At 46.9% G+C, this 21,667-nt stretch overlaps 1 protein-coding gene across 2 annotated transcripts in view; it reads right to left on the bottom strand.

Annotated features, from left to right (window-relative positions):
* Positions 1-8,334, bottom strand: part of ESYT3 (extended synaptotagmin 3) — a 49,248-nt gene extending 40,914 nt beyond the window's left edge. The window contains exon 1 of one of the 2 annotated variants that reach the window (XR_011427368.1): positions 7,765-8,318. Coding sequence is in view for 1 of the 2 variants with exons in the window: in XM_023621008.2 (XP_023476776.1) it covers positions 7,765-8,082 (318 nt within the window). In the remaining variant the exon portion in view is untranslated. Of the gene's footprint in view, positions 1-7,764 lie in introns of both variants that reach the window. The other variant, XM_023621008.2, reaches the window with a different exon arrangement.
* Positions 8,335-21,667: the final 13,333 nt, after the last annotated feature.

Genomic DNA, 21,667 nt, shown 5'->3' with positions numbered 1-21,667 from the left:
AGCAGCCATGTCCAGAGACATAGACACAGAGATACAAAGAGACACACAGACATACAGAGATACGTGGACACACATATACAGAAACACACACACAGACATACATACCAAGATATACACAGACACACACAAAGTCACACATACACAGACACATACAAAAAGACCTGAGACACGCATTCCCAGAACTACTGAGACACATCCACAGGTGTGTATACATGTGATACACACCCTCTTTGCTGAAAAAAAAAAAAAAGCTTCGTGGCTCTTCTCCGCCCCAAAGGGCATTCTTACCCACACACACTGGCATTGCCAACACCCTCCCTAGGCTCAGAGAGGAGAGGAGACCCGTCATTCCGGCGTCTTGCAGGGATGTCCTACACAAGCAGGCCCCTGCTCTGTGGGGGCCTGTTCAGTGGTTCCTGCTCTACTGGCAAACAGGCCCCTCACTCACTTTTCTCCTCATGAAGCGCAGCCTTTTGTCCCTCTTTCTCTGTTCTTGAGAGGTAAACGTTCAACCACGAAAACTGCTTTTACATCTGCCCACTCATCTGCTTAAAATTACCCTGCTAAAAGTGCTTTAAGGGAAAGAACTGCTTTGCCAACTTGAAATTCTGTCTAGCGCTGTTCTAGAATCCACAGGCTCCATAACACCCAGCCTGCAAACTGGCCTAAGTCAGCTGGACCCAGCAGCAGCAGGACAGCTGAGCAGATCAACCCCAAAGGCAGTGATCGGTGACAAGAACACTGGTGCCAGGAACCTGTCGCCCTTTGCTGAGGAATAAGGGCTCGGAGCAGTGGGGGACTGCCCTGAGCTGTCCAGAGAGTCATTTTTTCAAGGAGACCTGAGGGAGGTAAGTTGCTGGAGATTTCAATGACCCACTTAGGTTTAGTAAGGCCTACAGGTTAAAAAACTTATCCTCTTGCTTATCAAACTAGTAAAAGGCCAGAAAACATAATACTCCATGCTGATACGGCCGCAGTGAGGTAGGAACGGTAAGCTTTAAGAGTTCATGAGCTTTGACATATTGGTTTAGTGTGCAGGAATCTCTAGCAAGGAACTGGAGAAACACGGACTAAGATTTATATAGCAGACATCCCCTGTGTCATTCACACAACAGACTTTTATTGAGAGCCTACTACGTACTGGGCACTGAGTGAGGAGCTGAGGGTACAGAGATGAACAAGAATCACCCGCTGCCTTAAAAGAACGTTCAGTCTGGAGGAAAAGTCAGACCTAAAAATAAGTGATCAGCACGGGAAGTGGGGTGATGGAGACCTGCTCGGGGGGCTGTGGGCCCTGAGCCTGGACTCGAAAAGCCAAGGGAGCCAGACTGGCCGATCAGAGGGAGAAATTCCAGACAGAGAGAGGGGCCACCATCCACCTTGGCCAGCTGCCTGGACAGGGCGAACTGGGAAATAATTAATGTTAGACAAATGGGTCAGCAGCTTATAGCATATTCATATTTAGGATATCATAATTCTTAAACATGTGTTTTTGAAGAATGTTTGTAATATAATGTTAAGAACATAAAAAATAATAAGGGGCCGACCCCATGGCCGAGTGGTTAGGATCGCGTGCTCTGCTTTGGCAGCCCAGGGTTTCGCCGGTTTGAATCCTGGGTGCGGACATGGCACTGCTCATCAGGCCATGCTGAGGCGGCATCCCACATGCAACAACTAGAGGGACCCACAACTAAAATATACAGCTATGTACCAGGGGGCTTTGGGAGAAAAAGGAAAAAAAATGCACAAGTTTTTAAAAAATTGTGTGCATAGACCTTCCATACAAAGGAAGTACACCCAAATATAATGAGGTATCTTGGGGGTTTGGGGGAGGATGGTAAATGCTTAATCTAATTTTCACTTTTAGGCTGTTTTCAAATAACTCTACTGTGGGAATATTTTTACTTTTATAACCAGAAAAAACAGATTTTTAAGCAGTTTATAACCAGTTACTGAAAAAGTAAACACAACCTGGGCCAAGGAATGGAGTGGGTGACTCCAGGGTCTTGAAACATCCTGTGTCCTAGAGAAATCCCTTGGCTTTGACTCTGAGCATTGGGAGGACGAATGACTTGGGGTACCCTGGGGCGGGACCCTGCGCTCCCACAGAGATGGCTTGCAGGCGCTGGCCCTGCCGCCCTTGAAATGACAGGGTGGTAAGAGAATGGGCCTTTGTCCCTTTAATAGTTCCCACGGGCAGAAAACATCCTAACTCTCCGCCCCCCCCCCCCACCCGTTTGCAGTAGAGGAGGAGAAGGGCCACCTCTGTCCTCAGGTGCAGGTGAGCACTTTGGGATACAGGTGGTAGGGCTCCCCTGGCACCCTGCCTGGGGAGGTAAGTCTGAATGGAGGGGTGGGAGGGGCAGAGAGGGAAGGCAAGGCCCCAGTCCCCTGCTCCTCGGAGTAGCTGGGTTGTGGCCTTCACGGGTCATCAAGGGGCAGCTCGCATCTCCCAGTGGCTCCCCCAAAGGCACTGGGGACATTCCCACAGACGTGCCGTCTCTGTTGTTGTCCAGGCTCTGGGCCAGGAGGCCAAGAGAAGCTGGTGATCAGCTCTCCACACCTTTCTGCCCACGGGAGAGAGAGCCATGTCAGAGGAGGGGACGGGGCTGTCCCGCCCTTGGCCCTGTTCCTCACTCACCAGAGGACCTCCCAGAGACTCACATCCTCAGACCCTTGGCTTGGAGAAAAGGTTGCTGCAGACACTCGTGTCCCAGGGACAGCCAGTCCCTGGTAAGTTAGGCAGCAAGCAGTCTCCTGTGAGTTTGGGTGTCATAAATTGCTGTCCCAGAACCTGGACACCCCAGGATGAGATACTGAGTTCAAGTGACCAAACCTGTGGAAAACTTCGGGCCCTGAGTCCCCCACCCCTGACCACGCCAGCAACACCCAGCAGATGTTGCTCCTTCATCCAAGGAGCCTTCCTGGGTGACTTCCGGCCCGCTTAGAACCCTCCCCCTAGGCCTTCTCAGAACCTTGCAATTCTCAGAACCTGTTCTCATGGCTCTGAATCTTCATCTAGCCCGGGGGTTCCTTGAGGCCAGGGACCGTGTGTCACTCATGTCGAGGGCCAGGCTGCAGCACTGTCTGACACACTGCAAGCCCTCCACCGATGTTTGCCTGCTGAGTCCAGGAATGAACACGGACGCCTGAGCTCCCCGCGCTGGGCCTGGAGGGAGGGAGGCCCACATTCTGTTCCTTATTGCTCAATCCTGGCCCAGGACATGATAAGTCCGTGAAGCATCACTAAGACATGGGGCAGAGACTCAAGAGGCAGGCTAAAACCTGCCACGCCTCTTCCTTCCTGAGGACAAGCCTGACTCCAAGCCATACGAATGGCCCCACAGGGCTGCAGGGACCTCGTAGGGAAGAAGTCTCCCAACTCCAAGCCACCCGCAACCAGTACTGATGTTTAAAACCAGCTTCCATGTCACTGGCTCCGAGAGTTGAGCTTTGTGGTCTAATTTGAGAGAGCCCAGCCTAGCTCAGCTGTCAGTGCATTTACTTCCCCTAATTAACAAATGATCAGTTCAGGACAGACCATGAGAACTGGGCCCCAGAAGACTGCTGCTCTACCCACAGAAAGAACGTCAAACTCTCAGCCCCAGGAAAGCAAAGCACTTGGCCCTGCCAGTGGCCTGATTGGCTGGCAGGGAGGCTTGGAGGGGACCAGCATCCCAGGGATGCTGCGAGCCTTGGAATGCTCACTGCTTTGGGTGAATGGCTCACCCTTCCCCAGCGCTCGCCTCAGCCAGCACCCCCAGGTAGATGGTGGATAGGCGGGAAAGGTTGGGGAACAGGGTCCTATGGGCACGTGGCACCAGAGAAAGACTAATTTGGGACTGATTCATGATGGCAGATCCTATAGCTAAAAACACTCTACAGAACATCTCCTAAAACCTCATCATTTTCAGAGGGGAATCAGGGCCCCAGAGAAGATAGGACCTTCTCAAGGTCCCCCAGTAAACGAGCATCGGATCCAAGTCCATCCCTGCCACCACATCACGTCAGCTCCCTCCCCCTCCCCCTGGCAGATTCACAAGGGTTAACTGTTCCTACAAGGCTGCCAGCTGACTGCTATCAGAGGGCAGGAGAGCAAGCCCTTGACTGACCTGAGACCACAGACGGACGAAACTACCAGGTTTTCTTTCCCCTCTCTACCTGGCCCCAGGCCCTCTTGCCCCAAACACAGCCCACCTGACATGGAGCCGGGCGAGGCTCTCACCAAACTTCCCTCCTCAGGCCAGTCCAGCCGTGGCAGGGGTCAAACAGATCTCTGATACACAAACCAACCACCCAGCTGTGGTCAAGTGTTTGATGAACAACCCGAAAATGCATGGAGCAGTGAAGGGCCGGACCAGTGGGCGAATCGGGGAGGCCGCCTGCAGACCTTTAACCGAGGGCCCATGCCGAGGGGGGTGGGGCAGGGAAGCAGCGAAGTTACCCAAGAAGGGCCTTGAGGAGCCCAGAGCATGAAGGAGCGGCTCTGAAGACCAAAGGGCAGTGGCTCCTGGGGCACCAGAGCTGGGATTCCAGACCTCCAGGAGCAGCCCCAGGGCCACAGGATGGAGCCTCACCCACGTGCTCTGCTCCGTCCTACCTGCTCCAGCCTCTGCGGTCATCCAGCTCCAGAGACACGTTTGCAGCTGGGACGCATGGTAATGAGTTTCACGTTAGGAAAAGGCAGAGTCAGGAAGCCTGGGAAACTGAGGAGATACAGCACCAGCTGCTGCTGCGCACTCCAGTGGGCCTGGCCCTGCACAAGCGGCTTCTCAGACACTCAGCTCACCACGACCATGTGCAGGCCCGAGCTTTCAAGGCCTACAGCCAGGTGAGGCGGAGGGGGGGTTTCACCAGCCCGGTAGCATCACAGGCCCCACTCTGATCACTGTGCTGTCCACAGTCCCCAGCCCTGGCAAGGGCTGAGCAGGCTCTTAATTCCTTGAAAAATATATCTAGAAATGTGCAAGGAACATTCGCACGTAAACAGTGAGTGGCAGCCGCTCCTCTGTTCAGAGTGGCCAGGCCACACTCACCAGACAAGGGGATCCACAGGTCCTTCCCTTGTGACCCCTTTTAAAGCAGAAGAATCCTTTCTTCAAGTTCTGTCTTCCATGCAAGAGAACCAGAGGAGGAGCAGGTCTGTCGAAGTTTGACCAGAAACAACCTCCTTTTACAGGTGAGGACACCGAGGCCAAACGAGGGAGAGCAACTTCTGGGGTCACCTGGAGGCAGCAGCTTGGAGCACGGTATTGAGGAGTCTAACAGGGCAGCAAGGCGCTGCTAAGAATTGACCAAGAATGGCCTGGCAGGGGAGCGCAACGGCATCCTGGCTCCAGCCCAGCCTGGCCTTGTTCTCTACCCCCTCACAGGTGCTTGGTGCAAAGTAGAATAAGGTGCACTTTCCAAACAGCACTCAGCTTGACAAGCAGCAGGTGGGCTGTAGATCTCCCCCCCCCCCCCCCGCCCAGTGGGTGCCGCACAGCGAGGCAGGCCTGAGGGTGGTAGCACATACCAGGCCCTGGTGACCCTCAACTTTCCTTCAGTTCCTGACTACTGGTTTGCCATCTGTTACTTTGTAAAAATATTTCTTGATATTAAAGGAGGTCAGAAGCCATCAGCCCTACCTCCATGAAGGAAATGAGTGCTCAAAACCCAGAAGAAGGCACCCTGAGAACTGCATTTAAGTATAAAGACACTTGTGCTCCAAAATCGTAGGCAAAGGTCACGCTACCCCCACCATACCCAGAGCCACATATCTCTGCCTTCATAAGCAGAACGTGTTCCTCAGGAGGCAGAGAGAACGGAAAAATATCTACCCAAGCAGGTCCCAGGCCTTCCCCACCATCCTGAGGCTTGGAAACCTTCAGGAAGTGGGTCCAAAAGCCCACATTTACATCTATTTGCATGCTTTTCACAGGTGCTCACACAGACAACCATCCTCCCCAGATCTGCTTCTCCTTCTGGATTCCCAACCCCAGTAATGGGTGTCCAGCTCCCCAAATCAGAAAGCCCCCCGGAGACCCCTGGATCCTTCCTTTGCGCCAATCTAGAGGCCACCAAGCGTGTGGAGTCCCACTCGCACACACCTTTCATCCCCACCTCCTCATCCCCGCTACTGCCATCTTGGCTTAAATCAATTTCTCAGCTGGTTTCTCTCCTCCAGCTTCACTCCTCCCTCCATGCTGTGTTTTACAGGGTGCTTCCAAAACCTTCAGAGTCAGGCACAACCTCCATCAGGCCTGCCACAACTTGGCCCCTGTCCACAGCGCCATCACACACTTCAGCCAGGCCAAACCACACGGTGCTCCCGCATACACTGGCCACGCTGCGCCTCCACGCTGTGCCGGCAAGCTGAATTGTATCTCCCAAATTCATATGTTGAAATCTTAAACCCAGTACCTCCGAAGCTGACTGTTTCTGAAAATAGGGCCTTTAAAGAAGTGATTACGTTAAAATGAGGTCATTAGGGAGAGCCCTAATCCAATCTGACTGGTGACCTTATAAGAAAAGGAAACTTGGACACATGTACGCAGGCAAGACCACGCAAAGACACAAGAGGAAGTCAGCTAACCGCAAGCCAGAGAGAGAGGGAGGACTCAGAAGAAAGCAACTCTGCTGACACCTTGGTCTTGGTAAACTTGTGTTGTTTAAGCCACGCGGTCCGTGGTACTTTGATATGGCACCTCTGACAAACTGATACAGTAAGGCTGAACTTCTCTCTCTTTTTTTTTTTTTTAAAGATAAACAGGCCTTTCTGATATTTTCTTCTCACACCCCACTTTGATGGCCACTGTCATGGGCAGGAGTGAGGAACCTATGGCCTGGCTGGAATTTAGAACACAAGCCTCAGGCCAGAGGAAATGAGGGTCTGGCGGCCTCTGGACCTCTCCTCTGTGGGCCTGAGCATTTCTGGAAGTACCAGAGAAGAACCCAGCGGGGGAGGTGCCCAGAGACCACGCCTTGGACTGAACGCCCCTCTTGCAGTGTTTCCCAAACTCGCCTAATCATAAGATTCACATGGGTGCCCCAACCCCACCTAGGGGTTGTGAGGTAGGGCCCACAACTTGTTTTTAAGTGGACCAGGTGATTGTCAGAACCAGAAGCGTTGGAGAAACCAGAATCCAGGCCTTCCACACCAGGAGATGGGTCTGTAGCTGTAGAGTGTGTGTGTGTAACTGAGCATCCCTCCCAGGCGGAGGGAGGAAGGGAGGGAAGCCCGTGACCCAGCGCAGCCGGGCCTCTCCGCTGCCCGCTCTCAGCCCCATCCCTGCCCTGCCATCTCTAGCCCGGTCGCCTCCCTCTGTCCGGGCCAGTTTCTGCCATGGCTGTCTTTGCCCATCAGTTTCGCGCCCTGCCTTCTTTCTGCGAATCAACAGGCGGGTAGAAGAAATGCCCTCTGCTTCCCTCTCGAGCAACTTCGCAGAGTCCCAGACACCCTTGTTTTTCTCCTGGGTGTGGTCCGCCCGTGACTTTTCTCCTGGGCTCTGGGCCCTTAAGTGAAACCCAGGTTCCCCGCTCCCAGAGCAGCCCGACCAGAAGTGAGAATGCGGCTGAGGGGCTCCGTGGTGAGGGGCACGGCCACCGCCTCCAGGGTCTGGGCGCCGGGCGCGGTGGGGCACCGGGTGTGCAGGTCGTGGGGCTCCCGCCCTCCCTCGGGTCTGTGCGCCCCAGCTCCCCGGCAGACCGCAGGTTCCTTCCGAACCTCCAAGGGCATCCGCCCCACCTCCGACCCCCGCCCGGCTCTTAGCCGGTCCGGCTCACCCAGGCCGGCAGGTGCTGGCCGCGCAGCTCGCGGCTGATGAACTGGCGTTCGTTGTTCAGGAATTCGAAGGCGGCCGCCAGGCGCCCGAGCTTCCCGCGGCGGTTCCTGCGCCACCACGTCCACAGCAGGGCGCCGAGCAACAGCCAGGTTATGCTGAGCCCCAGGTAGCCGGCTAGGTAGATGGGCGCCAGGTAGAACAGCACGCGCGCCACGAAGGTGTACAGCTCGGGCAGCAGCTGGCTGGACAGGCGCGGCTCGGCGCCGGGCTCGCGCTGGGTTCCCAGGGCACCGGGGGCGCAGGGCTCCTCCGCTGGCATCTCCTCGCCTCCGTCTTGCCCTTTCCGAGAGCTTCACCTGAGCTCTGGTCGGCGCACCCCGACTCCTGGGCACATCTGTCCTCCAAGCGCGAGGATAGGACCGCCGCCCCTGCCCCGCCGGCCCCTGCGCCGTCTCCGCGCTCCGGGTCCTCGTCGCGCCCTGGAGCGCGTAGCCCAGGAATGCACCGCGGGCCGCGCCGCCGCTGCGCTCCTCTCGGCGCCAGGCCCACAGCTCCCGAGGTCTCCGCCCCCAGGGGCGGGCCCAGGCGGGAGGGGGCGGGGTCCGACCGGGGGCTGGCGCCTGCTGGGGCCCAAAAATGATCCCGTTGGAAGAGGGCGCCGTGGGACCTCAACGTCCCGCGTAGGCGTCAGCGGAGGGTGCAGTCGCAACATCCGGATAGAACTTGGGTTGGACCAAGTGCTGCCCCAAGAGGTTTATGACTCACCGAGGTATGTGGACAAATGGCTTGTCGTGGATAAACATCACCTAAAACCTGTTTCCTACGCCCAGTCCACAATCTGCGGTCCAGTGTAGACTCTTAGCTGGGCATTCGAGGCCTTCCCAGCCCCAGGGTGGGCCTGACCCTGTGTCTAAGCCCTCCGAGTGGCCCCTCCAGCTCTGCATCGCTGCCCCATCCTCTGGCATATATAAAGCGTAGGCCCGGCTCCCAGTCCAACCTGACCAAGCTCAGGGCCCCTCCTGTGCCCCTCTTCTGCCCTGCACTCCCCACCCTCTGTGCGGGTGTCAGGTTGAATCTTCATCCCCTGCATCATCAGACCGGGAGTTTCCAGGGGCCAGGCCAGTCCTGCTCATCTCTGGGGCGCCCAGCATGGCAAGCGATGGGTGAATGACAAGAGAAATGATGAGCAAGCTGGGGTGCTTGGGGGTCAGTTGGGAAGCCCACGGCTTCCATCTAATCCTTTCTGAATGATCAGAGCTGGTGGAGGTCTGAGACTCCAAGTGCAGACAGTAAATCTCCAGGGTGATGAAAGAATAAATTTTCTGTTGTTCTAAGCCACCCAGTTTGTGGTACTTTGTTATCACAGCCCTTGGAAACTAAGACAGCCACTGACCAAGTGCGGGGCACTCTTGTAGGCACAGGAGATTCAGGGTGAACAGAATAGACAGGATCCCTACTCTCATAGAGCTGACATCTCGTCGGGAAGACAAACAGTCAAATAAAGAAGAAAATAGCAGGTAAGGAGAAATGCTCTGAGGACAAGGCAGTAAGTGGCGTGGGAGAGAGTGACCAGCCTGGGGTGGAGGGCTGTTTTAGCCAGGGTGATGTGGAAAGAACTCTCTGAGGAGGTCACATTTGACTTGAGACCTAAATAGAAAAGTGTATGTACAATTTTATCTTTTTTAAAAAACGCTATCTCAGAAAAGCACCTCTCCTTTGGAATAGAAAGATGAATAGCCTCTGCTATATGTCATCAGTTTTACTTTTGCATCTCCATATGGGGCTAGAGGAATTTTCCTGGTGTCTGCCCTCTCTGTCAGACGGAATTCCTCGAGGGCGGCGGCTGTGTCCAATACATCTTATGTTCTCAGTGTCCGGCACAGAGTTGGACATACAAAGGGAGATGGGAGGGCACTGGGTCAGAGCAGTCTTTGTCATTTGTTTGCCTGAGTTTACATCAAGCAGTCCCTGACTCCAGGAAAGCTCCCTAACTTCTCTGCAGTTCAGTTTCCTCATCTGTAAAATGGGGATCATAGTAATCCTTAAATCCTAGGGTGGTTAAGAGGATTAAGTAAGACAGACTGTGTATAAAGCTGTACATCCAGACGGGGAAGTTGTCAAGGAAGACTTTAGTTTTGTCTGTATTGTTTGACTTTTTACAGCAAGAATGTGTTTGTGTATTATCTGTATAATTTTTAAAAATTTGCTGTGATCAATTACACATCACATGATCTTTACTGTCTCAGCCGTGTTAGGTGCACGGTTCAGTGGTATTAAGCACATTTATATTGTTGTGTAACCACCACACCATCCATCTCCAGAACTCTTTTCGTCTTGCAAATCTGAAACCCTGGACCCATCAACCAACCACCCACTTCTCCTTCCCCCTGGTCCCTGGTACCACTATTCTACTTACTGTCTCTATGATTTTGACTACTCTAGGTACCTCATCTAAGTGGAATCATACCGTATTTACTTTTTGTGACTGATTTATTTCACTTAGCATAATGTCCTCAAGGTTCATCCGTGTGACAGCATGTGTCAGAACTTCCTTTTTAAAGCTGAGTAATATTCCATTGTGTGTATATACCACATTTTGTTTATCCATCCATCTGTCCACTGATGGACGATTGGGTTGTTTCTACCTTTGGCTCTTGTCAATAATGTTGTTATGAACATGAGTGTACAAATATCTCTTGAGACCCTGCTTTCAGTTTTTTTTTGGGGGGGGGCATATATACCCAGAAGTGGAATTGCTGGGTTTTATGGCAATTCTGTGTTTAAGTTTTTGAGGAAGCACTGGACTATTTTTCACAACAGCTGTACCATTTTACATTCCCACCAACAGTGCACAAGGGTTCCAGTTTCTCCACAAACACTTGTTATTTGGGGGAGGTTTTGATAGTAGCCATCCTAATTGGTGTGAGGTGGTATCCCATTGTGGTTTTGCCTTGCATTTCTCTAGTGATTAGTAATGTTGAGCTGCTTTTCATATGCTTGTAGGCCATTGCACTTCTGAGGATGTAATGTACAACATGGTCACCATAGTTAAAAAAAAATACCGTATTGTATTTTGAAAGCTGCAAAGAGAGTAGATCTTAAAAGTCTTCACCACACACTCAAAAATTCTAACTATGTGGGGTGATGGATGTGTTAACTACCCTTATTTTGGTGATTGTATCACAATATATACATATATCAAATCATTACATTGTACACCTTAAGCTTATGCAATGTTATATGTCAGTTATACATCAATAAAGCTGGAAAAAAAATTTAAAAACAGTGATTTGCTGTATGAGCTTGTGCAGATCTCATTCCTGCTCTGGACTCCTTTGGTCAAACGAATAGTTTAACCAGAGTATCTGTGAGGTGTTCTTCTGTTAAGAGGCTGCAATTCTCTCTGTGTCTTGATAATCCACTGGGTTATCAAGCTTGGTCCCTGGCAGTAGGTGGTTAATGTTTGTGGAGGAACACACACATGAATGAATACGTGAATGTGTTAGAGCCAAGAATAGGTTCTTAATCATGTCATCTGATAAAAAAACTACGGAGGGAGCTGCAAACTCATAGGCTGCTTAGCCTATAACCTTTTCAGGCCATTTATACAACAGCCGATGAAATTTGACAACATTTGTAGAGCACTGTTTGTGGTCCTGGGATGGGGGCGGGTGCAGAGAATGCACCTAAGAAGTTGGTTATTTTACACTCTTATCATGAAAATGTGGTGGAGGGGTCTGTGTGTGTGTGTGTGTGTGTGTGTGTGTGTGTGTGTGTGTTGAAGTGGTGGGGCAGCAGGAAGATTTCAAGGGCGGGAGTTGGGGCATGTCCCTACAATGTTCTTCATGATTTGACCCCTGCCTGCCACTCCAAGATGACCTCTTGGCAGATCCAGCCTGTGCTTCCAGTGCCACCACACTTCCCACACACTCTAACACCCTCAGGGGAGGAAGGTGGCCATAGGGGTCTTCACTGTTCTGAATCAAATTGGGGTTCCTGGGCACATCCACCAGGGCACAGGAGCGTGGCCATTGCTGCCATCTGAAAAGGTCAGGCTCTAACTGCTTCTCTCCTCCTCCAACCTAATACGGGGAGGAGGCTGGTGGGGTGACCACCTTGTTAAGGCCTCAGCAGGGCCTCCCCCAGAGGCCCACCCTGGGCTGGGGCTGTGACCCCATATCCCTCTGCCTGCCCACAGGTGTGGGTCCAGAACTCCTTAGATAGGGCCTGAAGGCCAGGTCTGGGAGTCCTGCCTCACCTTCTCCTTCAGTTCTCTTCTCTTCCCGCCCCTTTTCTCCATCTTGTTGGCTCCAACTTCCACTCTTGCAATTCTTGACATCTACACACTAGTATTTATTTACAAAAAGTAAATGAGACCAAAGATGTCTTATTTTTGTGTGTTAAAATATACATAACATAAAATTTACCCTTTTAGCCATTTTTAAGGGCTCAGTTCAGTGGCATTAAGTACTTCCACATTGTTGTGCAACCAGCACCATCATCCATCTCCAGGACTTTTCCATGATCCCAAAGTGAAACTGTTCCCATTAAACAGGCTGCTCACTCTCCTTCCCCCAGCCCTTGGCAGCCACCATTTTATCTTCTGTCTCTGAATTTGACTACTCTAGGTACCTCATGTAAATGGAATATGTGTCCTTTCGTGTCTGGTTTATTTCACTTAACACAATATCTTCAAGTTTCGTCCACATTGTAGCATGTGTCAGAATTTCCTTCCTTTTTAAGGCTGAATAATATTCCATATGTGTATGCCACATTTTGTTCATCCATTCACCACCCATTGATGGACGCTTGGGTTGTTTCCACCTTTTGGCTATTGTGAATAATGCTGCTATGAAGATGGGTGCACAGGGCCAGCCCTGGTGGCCTAGTGGTTAAGTTCAGCACGCTCCGGTTCAGTGGCCCAGGTTTGGTTCCCAGGTGTGGACCTACACCACTCTGTTAGTAGCTATGCTGTGCTGGCGGCCCACTTACTAAAAAATAGAGGAAGATTGGCATGGATGTTAGCTCAGGGTGAATCTTCCTCAGCAAAACAAACAAACAAAAAACCCCAAAACAAAAACAAACAAAAGATGGGTGTACAAATATCTGTTTAAGTCCCTGCTTTCAATTCTTTTGGGTCTATACCCAGGAAGTGGGATTGCTGGATCGTGTAGTAATTCTATGTTTAGTTTCTTAAGAAAAACACCATAATGTTTCTCGTTTGTTTGTTAAATTTATTTTATTCGAGTTTATGAAATTACAAAAATAATTCATGTTTGCTTTAACAAATAGTGTAAAGATGTAGGAAGAAGAGTTTAAAATCCTGCACCCACGTATGAGCAAGATTATCTGTTTGGTTGATATCCCGCCTCGCCTCTCTCTCTCCCCAGACAAAGACATACAAGCAGAGCTAGTTTGAGTTTTAGTTTCTTCTTTTTCTTTCTTTCTTTTTTTTCCTCACAAAATGGGATAATAGAAACTCAAAAGCTCTCCGGTATCAATCCGATGAAATCCCTATGAGGTATGTGTAATTATTGAAATTATGTTATGGTTGGTTATTAAAACAGAGTGATCAAAATAACATTCATGTGCTCGTGAAGGTGGTAGAATATGTAGGGGAAGAAACAACCAGTAGAATTGTTTGAAACAGAAAAAAGAAATCACAAAAAATTGGGGGAAAAAAGTCAGAACCCAAAATAATCTTCCAGATAGCTCTTCTCTCCTCGTATGTTACCCTGCAGATGCTAAATGGATTTTACACAAGACCAGTAGAGAACAAGGTCTAAGGTTTTTTTCTGTAAAAGTAAAAGCAGAGATGAGATCTGTCATTCAAATTATGATATGAAATCTCATCCAACACACAGTCCAGAAGAATGCCAGGAAGCGTAAGACTAGCTCTCACTTTTAGCAGAAGGACGGCACAGTGACCACTGCATTGAGACTTCCTTGATTTCTCCTTGGAATTCCCCAGCAGCTAGCCTAATGTATGGATGGCCTCTCCCCGTCTCTGGGGAGAGCGTCTCTGAGACCCCATCCGCTTATTCCAGGCACACTCGTCCCCCACTTCTACCACCCAGTAAACAGCAACTGGCTGAAGCTAATCCCTGATGAATGTCGTCACTCGTGGAATAAGTGAATCTCCTTGATTATAAGAAAAGTTCTGTTTTGTCTTTCCAAAAGCGTATATAGATATATATCCTCAGAGACAATAAGACCAGGTGTATTTTAGAATCTATAGTTAGGTCTGCCTTATATGTGCCAATAAGTCTCTTTTAGGTCAGACTGGTATGCAGGGAAGCTGCCACTCTCATTCCTGAACTGAGAAGAGTAGGCTGCAGGGGTCCAGTAGGTTTTTATACTGTCGTGGTGGATAATTGTCTAAGACCTGTCAGAGATTCAAATTCTGACTGTACACACGTATAATCATTCAGGAGATTTTTTTAGTGTGGAAACATGATCTGAAAGTTTTGATATTATTTTTGTTTGATTTTTGCACAATATCGTTCCCCTTATCTTGCAACATCTGAAAAATTGACTCCTCTCATTGTCCAACAAGAGGCCTGGCTTCTCCAATCTGGTGTGTAATTTTCCTCCCAGATTTTACACTTTGTCTTTCACTCTTTTGTTCATTCAGTCAACAAGCACTCACTGAGGGCCTTCACCGTTTAGGACACAGGAGAGACAGCAACGAATAAAACAGACAAAACTCCGGCCTTCGGAAGCTTACGTTCTAGTTTTGGTTTTCTAGCTTGGTTGGCTGCCAATATATGTTTTTTCCCCTACATCTTCCACTCAACTATTTAGGGGCGTCATCTAACTTTTGAGTTTCTTCTTCCTGCAACTAGAAGCAGGCAGACGCTCTCTTTCACGTCAGACAGCAGGCCTAGTTATCAGCAGGGAACGCTATCTGAAGTCTGCTCACATTAGTAAAGAAACCGATTGTTCTGTTTCACAGGCCCTTTGCATTTCTTTGGTCTTTTGTCAATTCCAGTCCTGTTACCCAGCTGGAGACTGCCCCTCATGTTCCCATCTGGGTGACTCCTAGGGTACAGATCCTCGCAGGGTGGGCAGATGCAAGAGTGGCCCAAGTGCCACTGTGGAGGGTCCCCGGTCTCTCAGGTAATCCACACTGACACAAGCATTCTCTTTCTATTTATATATTTATTTTTATTAAATATAATTTACATATAGTAAACTATACAAGTCTTAAAGGTACAGCTCAACCAATTTCTACCAGTTATACATCTGTATAGTCACCAGATCCAGATACAGAACATTTTTATCTCAGACGTTTTCCTCATGCTTCTTTCCAGCCCATGTCCAGAGGGAACCACTCTTCTGATTTCTATTACCATCGATTAGATGCGCCTGTTCTTGAGCCTCATATAAATTAAATCCAACAGTATGTACACTTTCATGTCTGGCTTTTTTGGCTTAATTTAATGTTTTGGATATTTATCTGTGTTGTTGCATGTATGAGATTTTAAAACTTGCCATGTAATACTTCATTGTATGGATATACTACAATTTTGAAATAATAATAATTTCACACTTCCTGATTTCAAGCTATATTATAAAGCTATAGTAAACATGTGGTAAAAGTATGGTCAACTAATATTTGACACGGAAGCCAAGAATATTCAATTGAGAAAAGACAATCTCTTCAATAAATGGTGCTGGGAAAACTGGATATTCATACATAAAAGAATGGAACTTGACTCCTGTCTTACACCACTCACAAAAATTAACTTGAAATGGCCTAAAGGCTTAAATGTAAGACATGAAACTCCTAGGAGAAAATTTAGGAAAAAATTCCTGGGCATGGGTCTTGGCAATGATTTTTTGGAAATCACACCTAAAGCACAAGCAACCAAATCAAACATAAATGAGTGGGACTACATCGAACTAAAAAGCTTCTGCATAGCAAAAGAAATGATCAAGAAAATGAAAAGACAACCTAAGGAATGGGAAAAAAATATTTGCAAACCCTGGGCTGCTGCTAGCACTTAACTGCTGTGCCAGCAGGCTGGCCCCCTATAGGAGAGTTCTTAATTATCGATCTAATTTCATTAACACCTATGACTGGTCAGATATTTTATTTATTCTTATGTCACATTTATGTTCAATATGTTATAATTTTCTTATTTGTTCAGTTAAAAATTATTCTATTTTCCATTGTGATTTCCTCTTTGATCCATGGATTATTTAGAAGTTCCTGTTTAATTTTTACATAGTTGGGGATTTTTTAGTTTGTTTATTATTGATTTCTTATTTAATTCCATTGTGGTTAGAGGATATATTTTGTATGACTTCAATCCTCAGAAATATGTTGAGGCTTGTTTTATGGCTCAGCATATAGTCTGTCTTGGTCCTATGTGCACTTGAAAAGAAGGTGTATTCTGCAGTTGTTGGGATAATAGTCTGTAAATGTTATTTAGAGCAAGAGGATTAATCGTATGGTTCAGAGCTTCCACATCCTTACTAATTTTTTGTCTAGTTATTCTGTAAGTTACTAAGAGGAGGGTTAAAATCTCCAGCTGTGATGGCTGGTTTGTCTCTTTCTCCTCTTAGTTCTGTGAAGTATTGTTTCATGTATTTTGAAGCTCTGATATTAGGCACACACACATTTATAATTGTCTCTTTCTAATGAATTCACCATTTTATTATTATAAAATGTCCTTGTTTACCTCTGATAGTTTTCCTTGTCTTGAAGTATATTTGGCCTGATAGGAATATAATCACTCCAGCTTTCTTGCACTTACTGCTTGTATGATGTATCTCTTTGTATCCTTTTACTTTCCACTTATCTATGTTCTTATAAGTGTATCTCTCATATATAAAAATTGGGTCATTTAAAAAAACTAATCAGACAATCTGCCTTTAATTGTAGTGTTTAGACCTTTTGTAGTTAATGTAATAACTGATATATTTGGGTTTAAGTCTGCTATATTGTTCTTTGTTTTCAATTTGTTCCATCTTGTGTTTATTCACTTTTTCTCCTTTCCTACCATTAAAAAAATTAAGCAAAGGGAGAAATGAAAATTCTTCAATGGTAATTGGAGGTTTTAACATTCCTCCCTCAACAATTCATAGAACTATACATAATATCAGCAAAATACGGAAGATCTGAACACAGTCACACTTCATCTTAATTGATATTTGTAGGACACTGCACCACAAAAAGCCTAACTATACTTTCAAGTGTACATGGTATACCATATGCTAAGCCATGCAATTAAAAGGATTGAAATTATACAGAGTATATTCTCCAACCACAGTGGAATTAAATTAGAGCTCAGTAACAATAAGATAACTGGAAAAACTCAAAATATTTGAAAATTAAACAACACACTTCTATATAATCCATGGATCAAAGAAAAAAATCACAAGAAAAATTGGAAAATATTTTAATCCAATGATAAGGAAAATACAACACATCAAATTTTGTGAGATGCAGCTAAAGTAGTATTAAGAGGAAAATTCATAGCTTTAAGTGTTAATACTCCAAAGGAGAAAAATCTAAAGCCAATGACCTGTGTTTTTACCTCAATAAATTGGGAAAAGTAGTTCAAATTAAACCTAAACTAAGTAGAAGGAAGGAAATCATAAAGACAAGTGCAGTAATTAATGAAATAGAACATAGACCAAAAATAGTGAAAATCAATGAAAACAAAACTGGTTCTTTGAAAATATTGATAAAATTGATAAACTTTTAGCTAAACTCACCGAGAATAAAAGAGGGACGACAAAATATTAATATTAGGAAATAAAGATGAAACATCACTACAGTCTCTACAGATATTAAAAGGACAGTAGGGAATAGAATATTATGAACAACTTTATGCCAAAAAATTGTACAACCTAGATGAAATTAACAAATTTTCTTTTTTTTTTTTTCTGCTTTATCTCCCCAAATCCCCCCTGGTACATAGTTGTATATTCTAGTTGCAGGTCCTTCTAGTTGTGGCATATGGGACGCTGCCTCAACATGGCCTGATGAGCAGTGCCATGTCTCCGTCCAGGATCTGAACCAGCGAAACCCTGGGCCGCCACAGCGGAGCTAGCGAACTTAACCACTCGGCCACGGGGCCAGCCCCCAAATTTTCTAAAAGACAAAAACTACCAAAACTAGCCCAGAAGAAACAGAAGATATGGATAAAATTTGGCTATTAATTTCAAAAATTGAATTTGTAATTTAAACTTTCCCACAAAGGCACCTCCAGGGCCAGAGGCTTCACTCATGGATTCTATGAAACATTTTTAAAAAGAAAATATCTATCCTATACAAAGTCTTTTTAAAAATAGGGAAGTATGAGGGCTGGCTCCATGGCATAGTGGTTAAGTCTGGCATGCTCCACTTCAGCGACCCAGGTTCACGGGTTCACGTCTCTGACACAGGTCTACATCACTCATCAGCCATGCTGTGGCGGTGACCTACATATAAAATGGAGGAAGATTGGCACAGATGTTAACTCAGGGCTAGTCTTCCTCAAGCAAAAAAAGAGGAAGATTGGCAAGACATGTTGGCTCAGGGCTAATCTTCTCAGCCAAAAAACAAAAAAAAAGGAAATATGGAACACTTCCCAATTCATTTTACCAGGCCAGTATTACCTAAATACTAAAACCAGAGGAAGGCATTACAGGAAAAGAGAACTACAGACTAATATTGCTCATGAACATAGATGCAAATTTAAGTAAAGTTAAATTTTATACCCATGTGTATGTACGTATGTATCTCTAGACTTCTATCTGTAAATATGTATTGAAAGATACCTGGAATGATGTTTACCTAATATTACTGATGATTGTTTCTGGTTGGTAGTTTAAAAAAAGCTTTACTATTGCACTTTTCTGCATTGTTTGCTTTTTAAAAAACACATATTATGCAGTGGAATAATTTTTCTTTTAAAAAACTGGTAATCAAATACAGCAACTTAGTTCTAGGTGATGATTTCGTTTTTCTTTGTATTTTTCTGAATTTTTAACATGAAAATAGATATCAGTTGTTGGTTTTGGGTATGTCATCTTTAAAATTTTAGGTAGTTTCTTTCCATTCCTATTTTATCAGTGTTTTCTATGGGGAATGCGTACTGAATTTTATCAAATGTCTTCTCAGCATCTACAAATTCAAGCACACGATTTTTAAACTATCCTAGTACAAGCCACACTTGCACTCCTGGTGGCACGGGTTTATTGCACAGATATCTACACAGGGAGGTGTAAGCAGAAAGCAAGCTCTTCCCACCCTCTGGGCATGAGCTTCCCTGCTCTGGGTGAAATCTTGGACAGCTCTCAACTTTTCCAATCCTTTCTAGTCTAAGAACAATTTTATTTCAGTAATTAAAAGCCCTATTCAATCCAATATTTAAACTCCAATCTTTTACCCGGTTTAAATTTCTCCTCTCCCTTAGCTCTGCCTCAGACTGGGAAATCTGTGGTGAGGACAGGCTCTTTTCTAAGTGCTCTTTTGGGAGCTGTATTAGTCGGGGTTCTCCAGAGAAATAAAACCAATAGGAGACAGATAGATATAATATGAATTTATTATAAAGAATTGGCTCATGTGCTTATGGAGGCTGAGAGGTCCCACCATCCGGGTCTGCCAGCTGGACACCCAGGAGGGCTTGTGCTGTAATTCAGCCTGAGTCTGAAGGCGTGAGACCCAGGGGAGCTGACGGTGTAAATCCCAATCTGAGGGCCGAAGACCAATATCCCAGCTCAAGGAGTCAGGCAGAGAGAGAGAATTCTCCCTTGCTCTGTCTTTTTGTTCTATTCAGGCCCTCAGTGGACTAGATGATGCCCACTGGTATTGGGGAGGGCCATCCTCTTTACTCAGCCTACTGATTCAAGTGCTAATCTCATCCAGAACCACCCTCGTAGACACACCCAGAATAATGTTTAACCAAGTATCTGGGCGCCCTGTGGCCTAGTCAAGTTGACACACAAAATTAGCCATCACAAGGATCCTCTGGGAGAGAGCAGAGACAAGGAGCAGCAAGGTCCTATTAGTTTGGTACAGTGTCACCTGGTGTTGGTGCCCTGGAGGGGAGTTGCACTTAGAGTTTCTGAGAGGGGCTTGCTCGGCCAACACTCAGGCTCACTCTCCTGCAGAGCCGTTGACCCAGGCAATGCCTCCTCCAGTTGGCAGTGTGACTGCCCACCTCAGATGCCTGGGTGTCCTTTTGCCCAGTGAAGAGTCTCTACTAAGCACCCTCCCGTGGGGCCCACCTCTGGCCCACAGGACATATGCGCATGCCGTTGCTGAAGGCTGGGAATGCAGGCCTTTCTTGAGACAGTCCTCACCTAATCTGCTCCTAGGCAAGGACAGCTCCAGCCACAGTCTCTGACCTTGAGTCTTTACTGGTTCCAATGTCCCTCAGGCTTCAGGAGCCCCTCCTTTGACTTGAGCTAGAAGGCCAGGTGGAGGGTATGCCCATTGACAACACTTTCCAAACATGTCCCCACTCCAACTCCTCAGATCTCAAGGAAACCTCAAGGTTGGAGGGTCCTAATGCTCCGGGAGTGGTCGGGCGTCTCCCTTAAGAAAGGGTGATGCTTGACAACTCCGCTCTTGTTCTTGGCTGTGGGGCTTCTGCCCAAACTCAGACATCAGGAAGTGCTGCTTTTAATGTCCCTTATGCTGGAATAAATCCTCCTGATCATGGCATAGTATTCTTTTTATACACTGCTAGATTTCTTCATATATTTTTGTTTGCATCTATTTCCATACGTGATATTTCTCATTTATTTTTTCCACTCGATTTATCAGACTTTGATACTAAGGTATTTCTAGCTTTATGAAATGACTTACGGGCTTTTCTCCATATGGCTCTATACAGTTTGAATAACAAGAGAATTGTTTATTGGGGAAGTAAAACTTGGCTGTAAAACAATCTCGGCACGGTGCTTCATAAAGTGGTAACTCTAACAACTTTCCCAAGTTTTTCTGTTGTTACTGAACTGTTCGGGTTTTCTCTCTCATTCTGGGTCATATTTGGCAACATAAACTTTGTCAGAAAATCATCCGTTTTCCTTCTAGGCTTTCAACTTGATTGCCGTAAAGTAGACATAATGTCTCGTGTTAGTTTCTTAGGGCTGCTGTAACCAATTACCACAAACTAGGGGCTTAAGACAATAGAACTTGATTCTCTCGCAGTTCTGGAGGCCAGAAGTCAGAAGTCAAGGTGTTGACAGGACTGATTCCTCCCGGAGGCTCTGAGGGAGCGTCTACGCCCCTCTCCTAACTTCTGGTGGCTGTCAGCAATCCTTGGAGTTCCTTGGCTTGTAGATGCGTCACTCCAATGTCTGCCTTCATGTTCACATGGCCTCCCCCTCTGTGTGTCTCTGATCTCATCTCCTTTCTCTTATAAGGACACCAGACATTGGATTTAGGGCCCACCCTAAATCCAGGATAATCCCATCACGAGATCTTTAACTTGATTACATCTGCAAAGACCTTAATTCCATAAAGTCACATTCACAGGTATGTGAGTTAGGACTTGGGGATATCTTTTGAGGCACCACTCTTCAATCCACTGCACTTCTATTCATAGAATCATGAGAATTGGGTTAAGGGTTTCTGAGAAACATACAAGTTTATTTGTAATTAGAAAAAAATCTTTATTTTTTCACAACCTCCAGCATCATTAACAGAGCCTTGCTTAAATGATGCCACCAGCTCCATTTTCCCAGGAAATAAGTCTAGCTTTTCTCTCTCCCACATGTGTGTTGGGGTGGGGGTGGGGATTTGGATGGCCATGCCAAGTTCTATGAAATTCACCTCTTGGATGTGACCAGGAGGGAAAGGAATGAACTGTTCACACTTTCTGTCAAAAGTTTACTTGTCTGTTTGAGATTGAGCTCCCTAAAGAATGCGTCTGTACCTCTCATTCCTCCAGGTACCAAGC

This window comes from Equus caballus, chromosome 16 (assembly GCF_041296265.1).
Source record: "Equus caballus isolate H_3958 breed thoroughbred chromosome 16, TB-T2T, whole genome shotgun sequence".
Classification (NCBI taxonomy): Eukaryota; Metazoa; Chordata; class Mammalia; order Perissodactyla; family Equidae; genus Equus; species Equus caballus.
This window is presented reverse-complemented; position numbering and strand designations above follow the sequence as displayed.